This window comes from Microtus ochrogaster, unplaced genomic scaffold (genome assembly GCF_000317375.1).
Source record: "Microtus ochrogaster isolate Prairie Vole_2 unplaced genomic scaffold, MicOch1.0 UNK21, whole genome shotgun sequence".
In the NCBI taxonomy this organism is placed as follows: Eukaryota; Metazoa; Chordata; class Mammalia; order Rodentia; family Cricetidae; genus Microtus; species Microtus ochrogaster.
Genome location: NW_004949119.1, coordinates 3,016,177 through 3,035,416, shown reverse-complemented (window position 1 = coordinate 3,035,416; position 19,240 = coordinate 3,016,177). Strand labels below are relative to the sequence as shown.

Sequence of the window (19,240 nt, the reverse complement as noted above, 5' to 3'; positions counted from 1 at the left end):
GATGATGATGATGATGATGATGATGATGATGATGATAGGGTCTCTCACTGACTGTAGAGGCCATCAAGTCAGCTAGGCTGGCTGCTTGCCTGTCTCTGCCTCCTCAGGAGGGCTGGGGTTACGGAGTGCTGCTGCGGAGACATCTTTCCAGTCTCCGTGGTTTTTTGACTCTGTTTTCCAGAATTTTTGAAACAGGGCTTATTACATAGCCCAAGCTGATCTTAACCTCGTGACCCCTGCCTCCAGAGTGTAGGGATGACAGGTGTGCACCACCATGCCTGGCTTCTCTGGCCACCTAAAATGTCAATACTTCCAAAGCGAGATTACTAGGGCACACCTCAGCCAAGCAGGTTAGGTTCTTATAAACTTCCTGCAGTGAGAGGCTAATGAGAAATAAAGAGGGTCCATTGTACAGGACTTACGTATGTATGGTGTGATCTTAAAGAGGGTTCTGGAAAGCAAGGAAGCAGTATACTATTCTAGATTGAATGTCATAAAGGTGGGGGCAATTGATTGATTTTTGTAGTGGCAAAGTGAGGAATATACAGTCATCTTTGCCATGATGCCTTACTGCCTCTGAGGCATGGCAGCAAGTGAGGACGAGACAGCGGCCCCACCAGTCCTGGCCGCCGCTGCTATCTGTTGACTGTGTTCAGGAGAGACTCGCAGGACCAAGGACACTTATTAGTTGGTGGCATCAGCAACGTTTTTGTCTTTCATACACAGTTATGACTAGAAGGAAGATTTCTGAGGACAAGAACGTAGTTTTTATCATTCAGTCACCAGCTTTAAGGTACATTCAAGTATCTTCCATTCCTGAACCTACAGCTATGATGGAGTCAATCCTCCATCCAGGACAGATACGTTTGAATCCTTGGGATGTCCAACAGAAGATGGCAGGGTCAGTAACAGTGCTGGCAAGTACAGGAGTTTCAACATTATCGTTTGAAAACAGACCAAGCCAAGTCTATTTTTTTCAGCTTTGCCTAGGACTAAACAAGGCTTGGCCTTTCCCAGATGGTTAGGGATAACAACTGTAAAAAACATTTTCTTTCTTTTTTCTTTCAAAAAGATTTATTTTATGTATATGACAGCTGTATTGACTTTATGCCAGAAAAGGACACCAGATCTCATTACAGATGGTTGTGAGCCACCATGTGGGTTGCCGGGAATTGAACTCAGGACCTCTGGAAGAGCTCTTAATGACATTAAGTGCTCTTAATGACTGAGCCATCTCTTCAGCCCGGAAAAAAAAATTTTTTAAAAAAATATTTATTTATTGTATTTTCAGTGCTCTGCCTGCATGTATGCCTGCAGGCCAGAAGAGGGCACCAGATCTCATTACAGATGGTTCTGATCCACCATGTGGTTCCTGGGAATTGAACTCAGGACCTCTGGAAGAAGTCAGTGCTCTTAACCACTGAGCCATCTCTCCAGCTCCTGGAAACAACATTTTCAATGACAACGGGTGGCTAAGTTAAAGATTATGCTAAAAATTACTGGTCGATGTTGGCACACTTCTTTAATCCCAGCACTGTGAGCTTGAGACAAACCAGGTCTACAACCTGAGTTCCAGAGTGGTTACACAGAGAAATCGTGTCTCATGAATCCCTCCACCCCGCAAAAAAAGATTATGCTCTAAGTGGGAGAAACATTCCATGTTCAATTAAATAGTCTTTCTTTTCCTCATTTACATCTTAATGCTATTCTACCCAGGACGAAATCTGAGGTGGTTCTTCGAAGAAATTATAGGCCTTTCCAGACAGAGGAATAGTTCTGGGCTGTCCTGAATTAGAGAACCAGCCCATGCAGGCAGTTAGAGGCTTTCTCTTCTTCTTCTTTCAATGTTTATGGATGTTTTCCCTGTATGCAGGTCTGTGCATCATGCATATGCCTGGTGCCCACAGGAACCAGAGGCATCAGATCCCTTGGAACTGGGGTTACAGGGAGTTGTGAACTGGTGCTGGGGATTGAATCCATTCTTTCTTGGGCTAGGAGTATGATTTACTGCTTAAGTGTATGTGTCCCAGGACACATAATATCTCTTTAGTTCTTCCAAACAAAGGAAAACAGCCGGGCGATGGTGGCGCATGCCTTTAATCCCAGCACTCGGGAGGCAGAGGCAGGCAGATCTCTGTGAGTTCGAGACCAGCCTGGTCTACAGAGCGAGTTCCAGGACAGGCTCCAAAGCCACAGAGAAACCCTGTCTCAAAAAAAAAAAAAAAAAAAAAAAAAACAAAGGAAAACAAACTTCAAAGTGGAAAAACACCCTGTGGCCCATCAGGTGGGCAAAACTGAGAAAGTTTGCTGACATTACATCAGCAATAGTGTGGATTAACAGACAAGCTCATGCATTGTTAGTAAAAAAAAAAAAATATAGGCTGGGTTCTTTGTTTTGCTTGGTTTTGTGTTGGTTGTTTGCTCAAGACAAGGTTTGTGTCACAGCTCTGGTTGTCCTGGAACTCACAGAGATGTGAGCTGTCTGCATCGAGTGCTGGGATGAGAGGCACCACCACTGCCCAGTGAAAGAATAGATTGTTATAACCTATCTTGCTTTATTCTAAGTTACATAATTTTTTAAAAGATTTATTTATTATGTATATAATGTTCTGCCTGCATGCCAGAAGAGGGCATGCATCAGGCCTCCTTACAGATGGCTGTGAGCTACCATGTGGTTGCTGGGAATTGAACTCCGGACCTCTGAAAGAACAGTCAGCGCTTTTAACCCGAGTCATCTATCCAGCTCCTATACTTCAATTTTTTTTTTTTTGAGACAGGATTTATGTAGTCCAGGCTGGCATGGAACTCCATATGTAGCCAAGGACTTCTGGACGGGATCCTGATCACTGTCTCCACTTCCTAAAAACTGGGATTATAGGTTTGATCCAGTAAGCTAGAAAGTACAACCTCTTTTAAAGATGGCTTGAAATATAAAATTTGCAAAACAAAGTTGGGCCTGGTAGCCATACTTTTTAATCCCAGCACTTTGTAAATAAAAAACAAATTTTCGTGAATTCAAGGCCAGTCTGGTCTACGCTGTTCCAGGACGGCCAACATTTCGCTGTGACACCATCTCAAAAAAAAAAAAAAAAAAAAAAAAACGAAACACTGAAAGCCACTGACTCAACAACTTCCCTTTAGCAGCTGAGGATACAGATAAACTTTACATATGCAGAGGAATACACCACTCTCTCCCTGAGTTCCTGCTGGTTTAAAATTTGTTGGTTTTTTTTTTTCCGAGACAGGGTTTCTCTGTAGCTCTGGAGCCTGTCCTGGAACTAGCTATTACAGACCAGGCTGAACTCACAGAGATCTGCCTGTCTCTGCCCCGAGTGCTGGGATTAAAGGCATGCGCCACCACCGCCCGGCTAAAATTTGTTTTTAATACTAACACTAATTGAATATTAATTACAGTTTTGATCTCAACTCATTCCTCTAAGAATTCTAAGATAGAGCCTTGGGAGACAAGGTAAGCAGACCTCCAAGTTCAAAGTAAGCCTGGCCTACAGAGTGAGTTTCAGGACAGGCAGAGCTGTTACACAGAGAAACCCCATCTCAAAAAAATTGAAAAATTATAATCAGAAACATCTGCACATCCTGAAGGCATCTAATTTGGAATAAATCCATGTATCCTTAAAGCCCTTCCTAAAAGCATCTGTGTTAATTGCTGATCTTGTTACAACAAAATGCCCATCCAAGTTCCTGCAGGAAGGGCTTAGTTACGGTTACAGGTCCAGTGGACACTGCCCATCATGACAGGGAGGGCCAGGCAGTAGTGTAAGGCCACTGGGCACATCTGCCCAGCCAAGCAGCTGCGATAAGCACTGAGTACAGCTGACTTTCATGTTGTGATTTATTTATTTAAAATGAACAACTTCCAAACAAGATAGTAAGAATCGCAGGCAGCACTGTGACAGTAAACAACTCTTGCCTGGACAGCTGTGCTTATCAGATTTCTAAACCAGACATTGTGTTAAAATGCTTCCCAATGCATCACTGCTAAGGAAACACTCTCTAGTTGGGTCTCTGCCAGTCAAGCTCCATCAAGAACAGGTTCAAAGTTCATGCACTTTGGCCTCTCCTTGATGAAACCTGCTCAATCTGCCATCTCCCAACCATTAGTTTAGATATTGTTTGCATAGTGTGGGCCAGGGCTCCTAAGGCTGGAATACAAGCAGATCAAAGCGTTCTTTACTCTGGATGACACAAGGAGCACCCCGAGCTGGAAACACAGCGTGTAAATATCATGCTACTGTAGCTGAGGTCTCAGCACTGTCATTGGGTCCTGTTCAAAGTTACAGCTGGGGGCCTAACTGGGTTTCTTCCTACTCACTCACTTTTCTCCTAGTATCTCCTCAAGGGCCAGCGACCATTCCCCTTCATGCTTGGGAGTCTGGCACTCCCGCGAATGACTTGGACCAGGAAATAATAGGTTGTAGCAATTGGTAGCTACTTGTTTGGTGCCTTGACCTTCCTTACCGGGTCAAAGACTTCCTATAAGCTGTGCAGTCCCAGTTCCTTGAACTACCAAATAGTGGGGCATCTAGAGCCTTCCTCTCCTATTGGATCTCCTGTGTACTTCTACCATCTTATTTCTCTTTTGTGGGTGCTAGCCACTCTCCTTTTGACTTACACCCCTGTCCTTATCCAAGGCTATTTACAGAACTCCTTAGAGCTGTGCCTACAGTTTTGCTATCAGCAGTGGGTCCTCCTGGTGCTTCCATTGTAATCAGACACAAACTGTAACAGTTCCCTGACATATACAAGTAAACCTGACTTTGAGCAACTCTTTAAAGATTACATTGTGTGTGTCAGGGAAGGAGCATAAATGCCAAGGTACCCTTGTGGAGGGCAGGGGACAACCTGCAGTTCTTGACTCTCTCCTCTTACCTTGTGGATCCTCCAGGCAGAACTCAGGTCACCAGGCTTGGTGGCAAGTGCCTTAACTCACCCACTCACCTTGTTTGCCTTGATTCTTTTGTCTTTCACCCTCAATAACAGTGGTTCTCAACCTTCCTAATGCTGTAACCCTTTAACACAGTTTCTCATGTTGTGGTGACCCCCCCACCATAAAATTACTTTCGTTGCTACTTCATAACTGTAATTTTGCTACTGTTATAAATTGTAAAACAAATGTCTGATATGCATGGTATCTGATATGTGACCCCTGTGAAAGGGTTGTTCGACGACTCCCAAAGGTGTCTTGGTACACAGGTTTAGAACCCTTGCTCTAAACCTTTGCTGAAGTCTTTGACTCGTCCTTCAAGGATTTAAGTTCTGCACACTCACTGAACCTGAACTTCCTAAGTGAGTGCATACTCGCTTCCAAACTACCAGTAGATAGGGACAGCTTGCTGCTGCCTCGGTGATTCCTAAACATTTTCTTCCCCTCTATCAAGTCCTTTTTACTGAGAAGTCTCAGTATGGCTCAGTGAGTAAAAGCACTAGTCACAAAAGCCTGAGGGAGGGCCTGAGTTTATCCCTGTGACCCTTGTCAGAGTAAAAGCAGGAGAGAAGCGATTCCGCGAGTCATCCACCAGCCTCCACACAGCATAAGGCAACAGGAAATGAACACACACACTAATAAACAGGCACTCTTCCCCTGGAGTCCTTTCTTCTCTGCAGAGTTCCTTTTCACTTTCCCTGTCTATTAAAAATCCCAGTACTTGGGAGGCAGAGGCAGGCGGATCTCTGGGAGTTCGAGGCCAGCCTGGTCTAGTTCCAGGACAGGCTCCAAAGCTACAGAGAAACCCTATCTCAAAAACAAAACAAAACAAACCAAACAAACAAACAAGATGCGTGCTGCTTTTCTGCCATCTTCCAGCTGGAACAAAGACCCTATTTTGCCCACCTAACTTCTACCAGTAAGCGATGTCCCCAACTCTCGACTCCTTATAACAGGCAATGATTCCCTGACTAAATGCCACACATGACACCCTACAGTTTTAAAGTTGCTATTCGGCCAGTGAGAAGACTCAGTAGGTAAACGCACAGGCCACCAAACCTGACAACCCCGAGGCCCACAGTGATCAGCTCCTCCAAGTTGTCTTCTGACCTCCACGTGTGTACTGCGAAGTGTACGTAAACTTTTTTTCTTTTCAAGCTGCAGCGCTGAGACACGGGGTGGGGGAGGATGGTGACTAAGATTCCATGGCACCTGACAGTGCGAGCACTTAGGGGGCTGATGCAGGCAAACGGCAAGGAAAGCCAGGAAGTGCACAGAAGATGCAGACCAGAGCACACTACATAGCAAGATTCTGTCTGAAACAACAAAGACACACCATATTAACAGTGAAGGATATCTAAATAAGCTGCAAGTCAACTTTCAAATGTTTTATTTTTAGTGTTTTAAAACATTTTAATACAACAAAGATATAAAATAATATATTAGTTAAATCTGGATTTAATTTAGAATCAGGTATTTACTTATATACAACACTGTGCTTCAAGGTATGGCTACCACAGGAACTTTCATATCTTCAAGTAACACTAGTTTTTCTGTGGAAAGGGAGACACGCCCAGCTTAGTCCACACAAACTGCTTCTTTACTGAGTTAGGTTCACCTCCTTTGTTCCATATCAGAAACTTTCGTTATCCTAACAATTCACGAATTCTTCAATGAAAAATTATTAAAATTAAACATTTTAAAAGATGTTAATAACAACAGGCTGTTTAGTTTTTCAGATAATCCAGTAGCTCAGATTAAAAGAGATGTGAAATAACAATGAAGAAAACAAGCAACTTCATAATATTCCTTCTCCTGGCGAAGCACAAAGCTTCCTTCTGCCGAGACAGGAGACACACACTAGAGGCCTTTGATCAACACACAGTAGAACGTATCCTCAGAACAACCTAGTGTAGCTGGGGAATAGCTTAGAGTTCACAGGCATTTGTACTGACTGGACTGGATACAACATTAGTTATGTGAACTGACAGGTGACCCAACAAGCCCTTCTACAACACTTTCAGCAGTTTACAGCTCTGTGAGGAGAGACAAACAGAATCTTCCCGCCGGTCGGTTGGCTGAAGCTCTCTGAGCACTAATGGGATTCACCAATCCCCAGCTGCAGAGGTACAGGGTGGGGACAACCAAGGCCAAACAGCAGCTGTCTAAACCGTGTAAAGTTGTCATTAAACTGACATGCTTTGGTGGCTTTCACACTGGATGAAGAAAAGCAAATAAACTATTCTAAGGAGTGCTCTTGTCTCCAAGGGCTGAGAACCTTAGCGGGCTGACAGGTGCTTTCACTGCTTTGACTATGGGATCCCTTTCTTTTTTTTTTTTTTTTGGTTTTTCGAGACAGGGTTTCTCTGTGGCTTTGGAGCCTATCCTGGAACTAGCTCTGTAGACCACAGAGATCCGCCTGCCTCTGCCTCCCAGTGCTGGGATTAAAGGCGTGTGCCACCACCGCCTGGCTATGGGATCTCTTTCTACAAAAGACTATCAAATAATTAAGTGTATTAAATCAGGGAATTTAAGTCAAGAACACCATAAACATTCTTAAGGATTTTAGCTCTAGAATCTTTAAGTGATAAAACTGCTTTTTGCTAAATATGATCAAAGCAGGTTTTTGTCATGAATTTGAACTTAATCCGAGCACAGGTGGATCCCTGAGTTCGAGGCTACCCTAATCTACAGACTGAATTCCAGGACAGCCCAGGCAATACAGAGAAACCCTGCCTCAAAAACAAAAAATAACTTTAAAAATTAAAAAAAAAAAGGGGGGGGAGAAAAAGACAAGTTTTGCACACGTTCCTAAAACAGGTTGCTTCCTCTCTGCTGTAAGAGGATCTGCTCCTCTCATCTCTGCCAGCTCTCGGTCCTAACAGGCAGGCAGAAGGGCTGCCACTCATAGTGCCAATGGTAAGCTCCTGGCAGTGGTTTTTCTAGTTTGTTAAATTGACTGATTCTAAGACATAGCCTATTGCTTTCGATTTGGAAGATCATTAACATTTAGAATCAGCACGATTAAAAGTATTTTTGCCATAGCAAGTCTGGTTAGACAGGACTGCAGGACAGCCTATTGGGAAGTACAACCCAGACAAAAAAGGTTTCTGCCTCATTCCTTTCCTACCAGCTCCCTTTCAATAAGATGCCCTGCCTTGCCCCGTAAAACAGAGCTGAGGATGTAGATCAATAGCTGAGCCCTTGCCGGGCACACACAGCCCTAGGTTTAGCACCACACACAGGGAGGGCAACAACACTGTTTATAGAACATAGGCAATCCATCAAGGTCTTCTTACAAAACCCCTAGTTGGAATCCCCAAACTCAAAACCTTTCCCTTCTGTACTAAGTTGTCAACGATGAAATGCTCGTACAACTGCAGAATCAACTACAAGATTCAAAGGCATGGAGCCTCTCCACCCAGCCACATCCTGCCCAGAATGTAAACAGAAACTCTATCTTCTCTACAGTTAAGATTTCAACAAGAGAAAAGGTGCAAAGACAAAAACTGAAAACTAATTGTCTTAGTTGAGACCAGAAGATGATTATCTCATGTAAACGCTCTTATAACAGCTAACAGCTTACTATCTAGCCTACCTTTCCTCAAACATTGGGAGTAACCGTGAGGCCACTCACAAGGACACTGTGGGCTGCAATAGCGCAGCAAAGCTACCTGCATTTACTTTTCTATTTTGTTCTACAATAATCCATATGAGGAGAGAAGCCTGATGTTAAGACATTTACCATGAATATAGTTAACATTTTAAAATTCATGTTGACATGTGTTTCTGGAACAGTCTCCGAAAGCCAACACTAGCTCCCCTAGCTAAGTTGGGTTTGACATGCTATGTCAGGGGATGGGGGTAAGAGGGTGGCAGTAATGGCCTTTGACCACAAGTCAAACCACTTAAACATGCACGGAAAACCTTCACCCCATGACTATGTAATCTCTTTACATGAGATATAGGCATTTTTGATCCTGGCTTGTAACAGAATCAGCAATTTAAAATACTGTAAGATTCTGCAGTATAAGATTTAAAAACATAATTAAACTTGAGTCACCTCACATCATTTCTCAAGTCATAAATGAGTGCTCTCTCCAGAGACCCGGAGCGCGGTTGTTCAGCGCGGGCTGAAACCTGCCTGCCTAATATCCCTTTCCTGCCTGATTCACCCAGGTAGCTTCAGAGAGGGTGGGACTATGACTCCAATTGCAATAATAAATATTTCATCCAAACAGAGAAGAAATAGATGTCTGCTGTGGTCTAACTGTGACCTCAGCATGCCAGCACCTCCTCAAAGTCCGTGTATTGAAATGGAATGTAAAAACCACACAATTAGTATCCCACTTGTTTACATTGAAAGTCAATTTCCAATTCTACAACCAGGTTAAGGTCAAAGCTAAAGTGACAGATGGTATCAGAGGTAAAATTAATCACCAAAGGTAATTTTCTAATGCAAACAGAGCTAATTCATTTTAGTTCTTGACTGCCAAATTAAAACTATAGAAAGAATGTATGTACACAATTATTTTTTAAGATAAAAAGCAACAAGCTTTTAGTGTCCAAATATGTCTCAGACTGTTTACTTTCAACAGTCAAAAATGAGATATTTCAGGAAAATAAAACAAAAATCCCCACAGCGCTAACACTATGCCTACAACCTGTAGAATTTTTTCATTAGAAGAAAGACTTCTTTGCATGCACATTTACTTATTTACTGACATAAGAACTTCAACATCTGGTAAAACCCTCTTACTTGTCTCACTAAGTCACATCATTAAGAAAAGCATATACTGGGCTGTCATCTGCCCTGTAACAAAAATTTTACTCCAGACACTTACAGCACTAAAATGACCCCACTTTACTGTTACGAAGGCAGCTGTTTCCCTCATGAGTCCTTTCTATTGTTCACACTGAAGCTTTAAAACAAAACAGGAACTGCACCTATGGTGAAAATGCTGACCCCACATTTGCATCAGTGGGAAGGCCAATGACACCTGACCAGCCTGTCACCACCAATGACACCTGACCAGCATGTCACCACCACACACGTGGCCCCTTGCATTCTCTTCTTGTTTCACACCAGTTGCTGTGTTCAATACACTTTTCTTAAAAATGGTTCAAAGGGCAAAACATGTTTACCAGTAAGACGATCACTTTCCAGACAGACACAGATTAGCTCAAGGAAGAAGTGAGACTGGTTCACCCACTAGGGGGAAAGAGCTTCAAAAAATATTTGACTTGAGTCCTACTGAAAATCAATAAAAATCCATCAAGCAGCCCAAGCTGATGTGTTTGAGCTCAGTAAGCAAACACTCAGCATGCACATCACCCACACACTGGGTCTTCCTGCAAAGGAGGAGGGGCAGGAAATCCCTCCTGGAGCTCTTTGTTTAAACAGCTAGGTGAGGAGTCTTGGTTGCTCTTTCTTGAGTTTTATAGTCACAGACTTGCTCAGAACAGGAAATCTGTCAACATATAAGCCAAAAATGCAACATATCCAGGAACAACCTGGGACAAAGCAAAGTTATTCATTTTCATTCCGTAACTACTGTATATTTAACAACAAACTCATTACAGAGATACAGTCTTCATCCAATTAGTCTTTTCATTATTGCCGGTTTAGAAAAAGGCCAACAATATTCATTAGGTACTGTGCCATTAACATTGCATTCAAAGAAAGAAAACATAGGAAACCAAATTCTTGCTCTCCTACTCTGATGATACGCTCTGGTATTGGCCAGAGTATGGTAGTACAAAAAGAGTCTCGTTGTGATATAAAAGGCAATAAACACATCAATGGAATAATGTTCGTGGGCAGCCAAGATGAAGAAGATTCCAAAGAGGTTGAGAACCCAGGACAGAGTATGCAAGAAATTCCAGCTTCTTGGTGTATCTAGGAGAAGGACAACAGAAGGGTCATTTAAAAACACATTTCTTCCAAAGCTTCTTGGTCACATGCTTCTCAGGGTAGGCTACAAGCTGCTGCTCCCCAACCTGCTATGTGCCCCCAGCCCTGTCTCATGTGGTTCAGGCTGCCCTGAACTGCTTGTGTAGCTGAGGATGAACTGGAACTTCTGGGACGACAGGCATGTGCCATCACACGCTTTTATGCGGTGCTGAGGATCATGCATGACAGACCGGCACTCCACCAAGTAACTTCCAACCCCAGCCCAACTGCCTATTTATTCTTCCTAGGATTTTACATCCTCCCCATTTCCTCCTCTGCAACCAGCTGTCTGATATGTACAGAAGCAGTGAAGACATACTTACATTCCGTGACAAAAAAATTCAGCATGGTTAGAACAACTGTGTGGCCACTGAACATGTAATCTCCACAAGTGTGGACACCAGTCAGGGTCATACCAAAGCCGCTCCAAATGGCAAATGCCCGGTGTAGTTTCTCCCACACACTTCCATATATCTATAAAGAAATCTTTGAATTAGTTCTTCAAATGCTTAGAGAGGTTCCAAGATTCCCCAGATCCATTATGGGAAGGGAATTCGTGAGGAATGATTCATTCAGGCAAAGGCAAACCCAATTAATTCAAAGTGGGTCCAGAGTGACCAAAAGCTTTCCCAGCCTCAGAAAATGCTGCTAATTAAGTGAGATCACAGTAATTCGAGCTCCTTTCTAGTAGAGTCCTCGAGAGTGAAAACGTCCAGCTGGGCATGCAACACATGCTGAAGGGACTTGAGCACAGGCTGGTCTACATACTGAGTTCCAGGACAGCCAGGGGCATAGAGAGAGCACATCTCAAGACAACAACAAAAGCAAAAAGTGGAAAGTGAAAAGGTCAAAGTCAAGAATGATGTGACATGTCCATAACCCAACACTTCATAGTCAGAGGCAGGAGGATCAAGAGTCCAAGGCTATATTCTCAAAGACATAGGCCAGCCAAGGTTACAAGAATACCCCTAAATTTTATTTTATTTGCTTATTTTTATCCCACAATGCCTATGCTTAAATCTTTATTAAAATCTTTATTTTATTTTTGGTTTTTCGAGACAGGGTTTCTTTGTGTTATTTCCAACAGTGAAAGAAAGGCTAACCCTCCAGCACTGTAGGAAAGGGATGTCTTAGATCACACCAAGTTTTGTGTTTAAGCACGAATAGAGTACAAGAGATTTTCTTCTGGCTGCCCAGTGCAGCCTGGCAGAAAAATGGTCCAGTATTCAATTCTGCTTAGAGAAATAGTATTTGCTCTTTTGGACACCAGGCTCGAGGGTATCAGTGCCAGGTTTCCAGCCATCTGGGCACACTTCACCATGTTTGTCAGTGAACTGGAAGGCCTGGACTAGTCTCAGAATCTCATCTACAGAGCAGCCAACAGGAAGATCATTTACAGTGATCTGTCGAAGGGTACCTTTATCATCAATAATAAAGAGGCCCCTGAAAGAGATACCTTCATCAGCCTTTAAGACTCCATAATCCTGAGAAATGGTGTGCTTGGGATCTGATACCAAAGGAAATGTTGATAGGTCCCAATCCTCCTTGTTTTTGGGTATATTAATCCATGCCAGATGACAGAAGTGAGAATCCACAGAAGCTCCAATCACTTGGCAGTTCAGTTTCTTAAATTCTTCTGCCCTATCACTGAAAGCAATGATCTCGGTAGGGTACGTAAAAGTAAAATCAAGAGGGTGACAGAAGAATGTGTTCTATTTTCCTCATTTAGGCTGATATCTTGAATTGTCTGTCGATCTGGCATAACAGCTGCGGCTTTGAAGTTGGGGGCAGGATGCCCAATTTTTGCATGTCCTGAAGACATCTTGCTATCAGGGCTGAGTCACAGGTCTCAGAGAAAGAAACAGTTACAGGAAGAAAAGAAGATGACCCTGTACATACATTTCTAATGTTGTTCAAGGTATTGTATCTATGCAACTCATTTAACAATGTAATACAAAGTTTCAGCCCTTGAAAGTTATTATTACCAACTATTTAGGATAATAACAAATATTGGTCAGTAGTAGTCAATCACTTATTACAACTGAACTTGTAGTCATATTAGGTATGTTTTCAAGGTCAAACATATATTTTAGATAGACAGGTCATCTTCAAACACTTCAGAGATCTGCAGAATATGGCATTTAAGAAGTTTTAATAACACAGGTTCTTCTTTTATGATCATGAGTCATGCCTGCTCCTGGCAGCACAAATGTACCTCAGAAAAGATGATGGTCATCAAAAAAACTCCATAGGGCGTTTGCTTTCTTTGTAGCAAAAATAAGCCACTGGGCAAGAAAGTGTCCTTGCCTTGACTACTGGCAGTATGCTGTCTAAATTGGAAAAGCAGGACACAAAAAAAGGACTGCTGAATTTTGCCAAGACAAGGTAGGACAATCCTTCGAAAAAATCATGCTTCATAGAAAAGTCTGTCAAATATTCTAGGCCTATAGGCCAAAGATGGATGCCCCAACATTACAGAGGAACCTTGGGTAACTGTCCAGGCAGCCAGCTGTTTCTGTCATTTCTCACATTTTTTTTGAAGTTGCTTGTTCGCACTTCCTGCTTTACTTGGCTAATGTTTTCTTCTTGGGTCTCTGAGGGACTAAACACACGACAGCTACAGTCTCCTTGTTTACTAGACTCAGAAAAGAAATCACTAAGGAAATGTAAAGTGTATAAGGTTGAGAGACATAAAAAGATAACTTTGGGTTGGTAATGAGAGTTAGAATGGAAAGAGTATTAGGAATAAGATTTGACTCAGTAGGATAGACACAGAGTATTTTCTTTGAATGTGTCAAATGCAAATGGACTAGACATTGTTGATGTACTTATTGCCCGTATATATATCGTTGGGTACTTATTATATATAGTTTTCTTATATTAGCTATAGCCTTATTTTATTTTTTTATAATTTTTTTATTTACAAAAAAGAGAAATGTGGTAATATTTTGTTTGTGCTTTAACAAATAAAGCTTGCCTGAAGATAAGAGTGTGGAGCTAGTCATACTAGTTAGCCATAGAGGCCAGGCAGTAATGGCACACACCTTAATTCCAGCACTCAGGAGACAGAGTGGATCTCTTGAGTTCAAAGCCACCCTGGGCTACATGAGATTGAATCAGTCTAAAAGAGAAACAGAGCCTTTGCCCCCAGCACTTGGGAGCACATGTCTTTAATCCCAGTACTAAGGAGGTGGAGAGAGGAATATAAGGTGGGAGGAGACAGGAGTTCAAAGCATTCAGCCTGAGGACTTGTAGAGACAGGATACCCCATTTGGTCTGAGGATTTGTAGAGGTAAGGACTAGTGGCTGGCTGATCTGCTTCTCTGATCTTTCAGCTTTTACCCACTAATATCTGACTATTAAGACCCATTAGAAATCATGCCACAGAAAAACTGTCTGGATGACAAGATATGCAAATTAGCTTTGTGCTGCTAAATTTCAAAAACAATCTTGGTTCTATGATTTTAAACCATTAATTTATCAAAAATGAAATGCCCATGGATCTCACTGTAAGGGATTTGGCTGCTGGTTATTATCCCCATAACACTCTACTTCTGAGACTGCTATAAATAATGTAGGTCAATAATAATAATATAGGCCTAGGGATCTCACTGTAAGGGATTTGGCTTTGGTTATTATCCTCATAACACTCTACTTTTGAGACTGCTATAAGTAATGTAGGTCAATAGGAAGGCTGCATTATGCTTCAAAGCAATTAGCAGCATTTAGGGCAGATTTGGATGGAAATAGCCATACATAACTATAATAAAGAAAAGTCAGCAGAAACAGAAAGAGGACTGTCCACAGTGGAGAGTGACGTGCACAAAGATCCAGCCTTCTCTTCAGTGCCTGTCCCCTGATAGTTCCCTTCAAGCACAGGAAATTCTCTTATCTGCATAACAAGCTTATGTTCTGTTCCACCTTAAATATATTCCTTTGATATCTTTGGATCTGGCTGTTCAGAAAACTGCACTCAGTAAGGGCTTTAAAAATCCCCCCGTGTATAAAAAGAAGCATCTATCTACATTAGCTAATTAAGCAAAAGATGCAAACACAAAAGCATTCTTTGAGATCTCCAGATCTGCCTTTAGCAGGAGGCAGAGACTGAGGGTCTGAATCCTCCAGCCTAGACAGAGATTACACACGTGTCCATCTGTTGCTACCTGAAAAATCTTGTCTGGATAATAAGGCTGCCATTCATGGCCAAGGAGGTCCTCTCTTGAACTTGCCACACCTCCAGAAGCCCCCTGTCCCTTATTCCTTTGTATAATGAAAAACAAACTTCAACACTCTGGCAGAGTCCCCTACTTTGTACACGGCTCTGGAGGTATTATCAAATTTGTATGCCTTTTCTTCTAGTAATCTATTGAGACTAAAACCGTCAAACTTTCAGAGGGAAAGCACACAACTTCATTACAGTTTGTTCCTAATCAATTAGTATACTTTCGGGGGGAAATGTTTTTGCCTTCACGTCAAACTACATATGGTATAATTTCAGGAGATTAGGTTCTTATATAAACGAAAAGTGAACAAAGTGGCATGCTGTAGGAATGAAAACCCAGCCTCCACCTCCAGTCAAATGCAGTACTGTCATCACTTCCAGAGACTGCTTACAACTGCTGTGACAGTTACATCACACAACTCGGAACCATGCGGCTGTTCTAAAACAGCCAGAGGATCTTCCGGCTGAAGGTCAAGGACTCCTCAGCTGCACAAGGAGGCTCAAAGCAGGACAAAAGCTCGAATCGGAGCATCTACCTCACTTCCCGTGGATGAGTCGCAAGCTTAACTCTGCTCAAAGGCATGCTAGACATGGCTTCTACTCAGTTTATTTTCTCTTCCTTCAAAGCTAAAATGATGGTACAAAGAAAGCTAAGGATGAGAACTGAGATGCTCTACTGTTAGCTGTCTCAGTATCCCTTCCAGACCTACTGCCCTAAATTTGCAGTCCATTGGAGCCTCACTGACAGGTCACCCCATCATGAGATCACCCTCAAGCAAGACTAGTCACCTCATGGGAACTGGCTTTTTCCCTCAGGCAATAGCAAGAACTGAGGTACCAACCAGACCACACTTAGACCAAGGAGGCCTTATTACATGTACTTCTTACTCCAACTTTTCCTCTACTTAAACCTAAAGTTGTTATCAGTACTGATTTTGGAGGTCACTGGACTCCTCTGTCTGCTCCTCTTTCCCAAGTGGCCACAATGACCAAATCTCTCTGTCTTCTATCACTAACCCCTTAATTGGTACACTGGGATAGGTGACTCAGTTTAGTCTGCTGGGACTTGGGGAGTGGGCTCTGTGATTAAGAATATGTACTGTTCTTTCGAAGGACCCTAATCACTTCCCAGCACCCATGAATGATGGCTCCCAACTGCAGCTCCAAGAAATCCAACACCTCTGGTCTTTGTGGGATTCACTATGGCAGTGGTTCTCAACCTTCCTAATGATGCGACCTTTTAACAGTTCCTCATGTTGAGGTGACTCCAACCATGAAATTATTTTCATTGCTACCTCATAACTGTGATTTTGCTAGTTATAAACTTTGATGTAAATAATTGATATGCAGGGTATCTGTTATGTGAGCCCTATAAAAGGATTGTTCAACCTGCAAAAGGGTCAAACAGATTATGAGCTACAGGTTGAAAATCAGTGCACCACGTGGTTCAGCTGTTCTCAAATTTGCCACACACAGCCTTCTGAGTGCTGGGATTATAGGTATGAACTGCCACGTCCAGTTATTGGTGACTGTTTCAGTGCAGTTTTGCTCTGATAAGTAAAGGCCTGAGTGGGTCTAGCAAGAAGGTTCAGTGTGTAGAGGCACTCCTGGGCAGGCCCAATGTCTGGAGTTCAATTTCTGGGCCTCACCAAGCAGCAGGAGAGAAGTGGCTCTCAAGAGCTGTCCTCTGAACCACACACTCATGCTGAGGCATGTGTACGCCTGCACTTGCATATCTGCACACACACACTCTCTTTAATATTTTTTTCCTTTTGTTTTTTTTGAGACAAAGTTTCTCTGTAGCTTTGGAGCCTGTCCTGGAACTCCCTCTGTAGATCAGGCTGGCCTCTAACTCAGATATCCACCTGCCTCTGCCTCCTGAGTGCTAGGATTAAAGGCGTGCACCACCATCACCAGGCAACACCCCCTAAATTTAAAATATTTTTTGATGAATATTTTTGAGTGATATCTGGAAACTAAAAGCAAACATGGATAATGTTCACTGCACTGCTTCAGAAAGAAAGGATACTTTAAAAAAGTACAAAGTTACCAAAGACAATCTACAGATTCAATGCAATGCCCAGCAAAATTCTTCAAAGACCTCGAAAGAATGGTATTTAACTTCATATGGAAAAGCAAAAAACCCAGGATAGCCAAAATAATCCTATACAATAAAAGAACTACTGGAGGCATCACAATCACTGACTTCAAACTCTACTACAGTACTGAAAACAGGCTGGTATTGGCATAAGAACAGACAGGAGGACCAATGGAACTGAATAGAAGACCCAGAACAGACAGAGGTTTGAGCTCCAAAATATCCAAAGAACTCAAGAAATTGGACACAAAAAGATCACATAATCCAATAAAAAAAATGGAGTAAAAATCTAAACAGAGAACTCTCAACAGAGGAATCTAAAATGGCTGAAAGATAATGTTCAATATCCTTAGTCATCAGAGAAATGCAAATCAAAACAACTCTGAGATTCCATCTTACACCTGTAACAATGGCCAAGATCACAAACACTGATGACAACTTATGCTGGAGAGGTTGTGGGGAAAAGGGAACACTTCTGCATTGCTGGTGGGAATGCAAGCTGGAACAACCCCTTTGGATGTCAGTGTGGCCATTTCTCAGAAAATTAGGAAACAACCTTCCTCAAGACCCAGTAATACTACTTTTGTGTATATATCCAAAGGATGTTCAATCATGCCACAAGGACATGTGCTCAACTATGTTCATAGCAGCTTTGTTTGTCATAGCCAGAACCTGGAACCACCTTAATTTCTCTTGACCAAGGACTGGATAAGGAAAATGTGGTACATTTACACAATGGAATACTACACAGCAGAAAAAAATAAGGACATCTTGAATTTTGCAGGAAAATGGATGGAGCTAGAAAACATTATTTTGAGTGAGGTAACCCAGACACAGAAAGACAATTACCACGTGTACTCACTCATAGGTGCTTTTTAAACATAAAGCAAAGAAAGCCAGCCTACAAACCACAATCCCAGAGAACTTAGACAACAATGAGGACACTAAGAGAGACTTACATAGATCTAATCCAGATGCAAAGTAGAAGAAAGTAGAAAAAGACAAGATCTCCTGAGTAAATTGGGAGCATGGGGACCTTGGGGGAGGGTTGAAGCGGGGAGGGGAGAGTCAGGGAGGGAAGCAGAGAAAAATGTAGAGCTCAATAAATATCAATTTTTAAAAAAGGTTACAAAGTTACTATGTGCTCTTTACAAAAAAAGTAACTAAGGAGACTGGGGAGATGGGTAAAGTGCTTCTATGCAAATGGGCCTTGAGTTCAGATCCCTAGAACCCATGCCAAGACAAAACTAAAAGGCTAGCTGGATACAATGACCCATTGGTAATCCCAGTATGAAGAGGAGGAGACAAGAATTCCCCAGAGCAGCTGGATGTTAGCTGAACTGGTGGCTCCACGTGCATGCTGAAATGCCTCAGTCTATAAGGTGGAGATTGATCAAGAAAAGAACCTGACACTAACCTCAGGCCTTACCCAGACATACAAGATAAAGAATAATATAGCAGTAACTTAACCCTAAATTACAGTTCCACCTTTGAAATTCATCCTTCAGTTGAAGGATGTCCATCAATGTCAACTTATTGGAGTAATACAAACTCTACATAAAAATGATTTGTGCTGCTGGAGGTACCCAACACTTCTAATCCTAACAGTTGTGAGGCAGAGACAGAAGAATCTCTGTGAGTTCCAGGCCAGCCTGAGTTCTAGGCTACCCAGAGTTGCATAGCGAGATTCTGCATCCAAGGGAGGGAGAAAAGAAAGAAGAAACTCCAAGCCAGATCTGTGCAAGTAGGCACAACTATTTTTACTTACAGGTTTTACTTATAGGTTGGGACAAAAAGGGTTCTATGTAAGCTTTTGCTTTTTTAACATATATACATTTATATATAATTTACACGGTCAACTTTGTAATAAAAAGATGTTTTTCTGCCAGGTGGTGGTGGCACATGCCTTTAATCCCTGTACTCCAGAGGAGAGGCCGGCAGATCTGTGAATTCGAGGCTAGCCTGGTCTACCGAGCAAGTTCCAGGACAGTCAGGGCTACACAGAGAACCCTGTTTCCAAAA

The 19,240-nt window shown here is 42.3% G+C and overlaps 1 protein-coding gene and 1 pseudogene across 3 annotated transcripts in view; both read right to left on the bottom strand.

Moving 5' to 3' along the window:
- Positions 1–6,315: 6,315 nt before the first annotated feature.
- The window catches only part of Samd8 (sterile alpha motif domain containing 8), a 50,464-nt gene continuing 37,539 nt past the window's right edge, over positions 6,316–19,240 (bottom strand). For 2 of the 3 annotated variants that reach the window (XM_005367667.3, XM_005367666.3), the window contains exons 5-6: positions 11,222–11,372; positions 10,540–10,844 (exon numbers count right to left, since the gene is read on the bottom strand). In XM_005367667.3, coding sequence (XP_005367724.1) covers positions 10,540–10,844; positions 11,222–11,372 — 456 coding nt within the window. Of the gene's footprint in view, positions 10,845–11,221; positions 11,373–19,240 lie in introns of all 3 variants that reach the window. The other variant, XM_005367665.2, reaches the window with a different exon arrangement.
- On the bottom strand, positions 12,051–12,804 carry LOC101985854 (annotated as a pseudogene).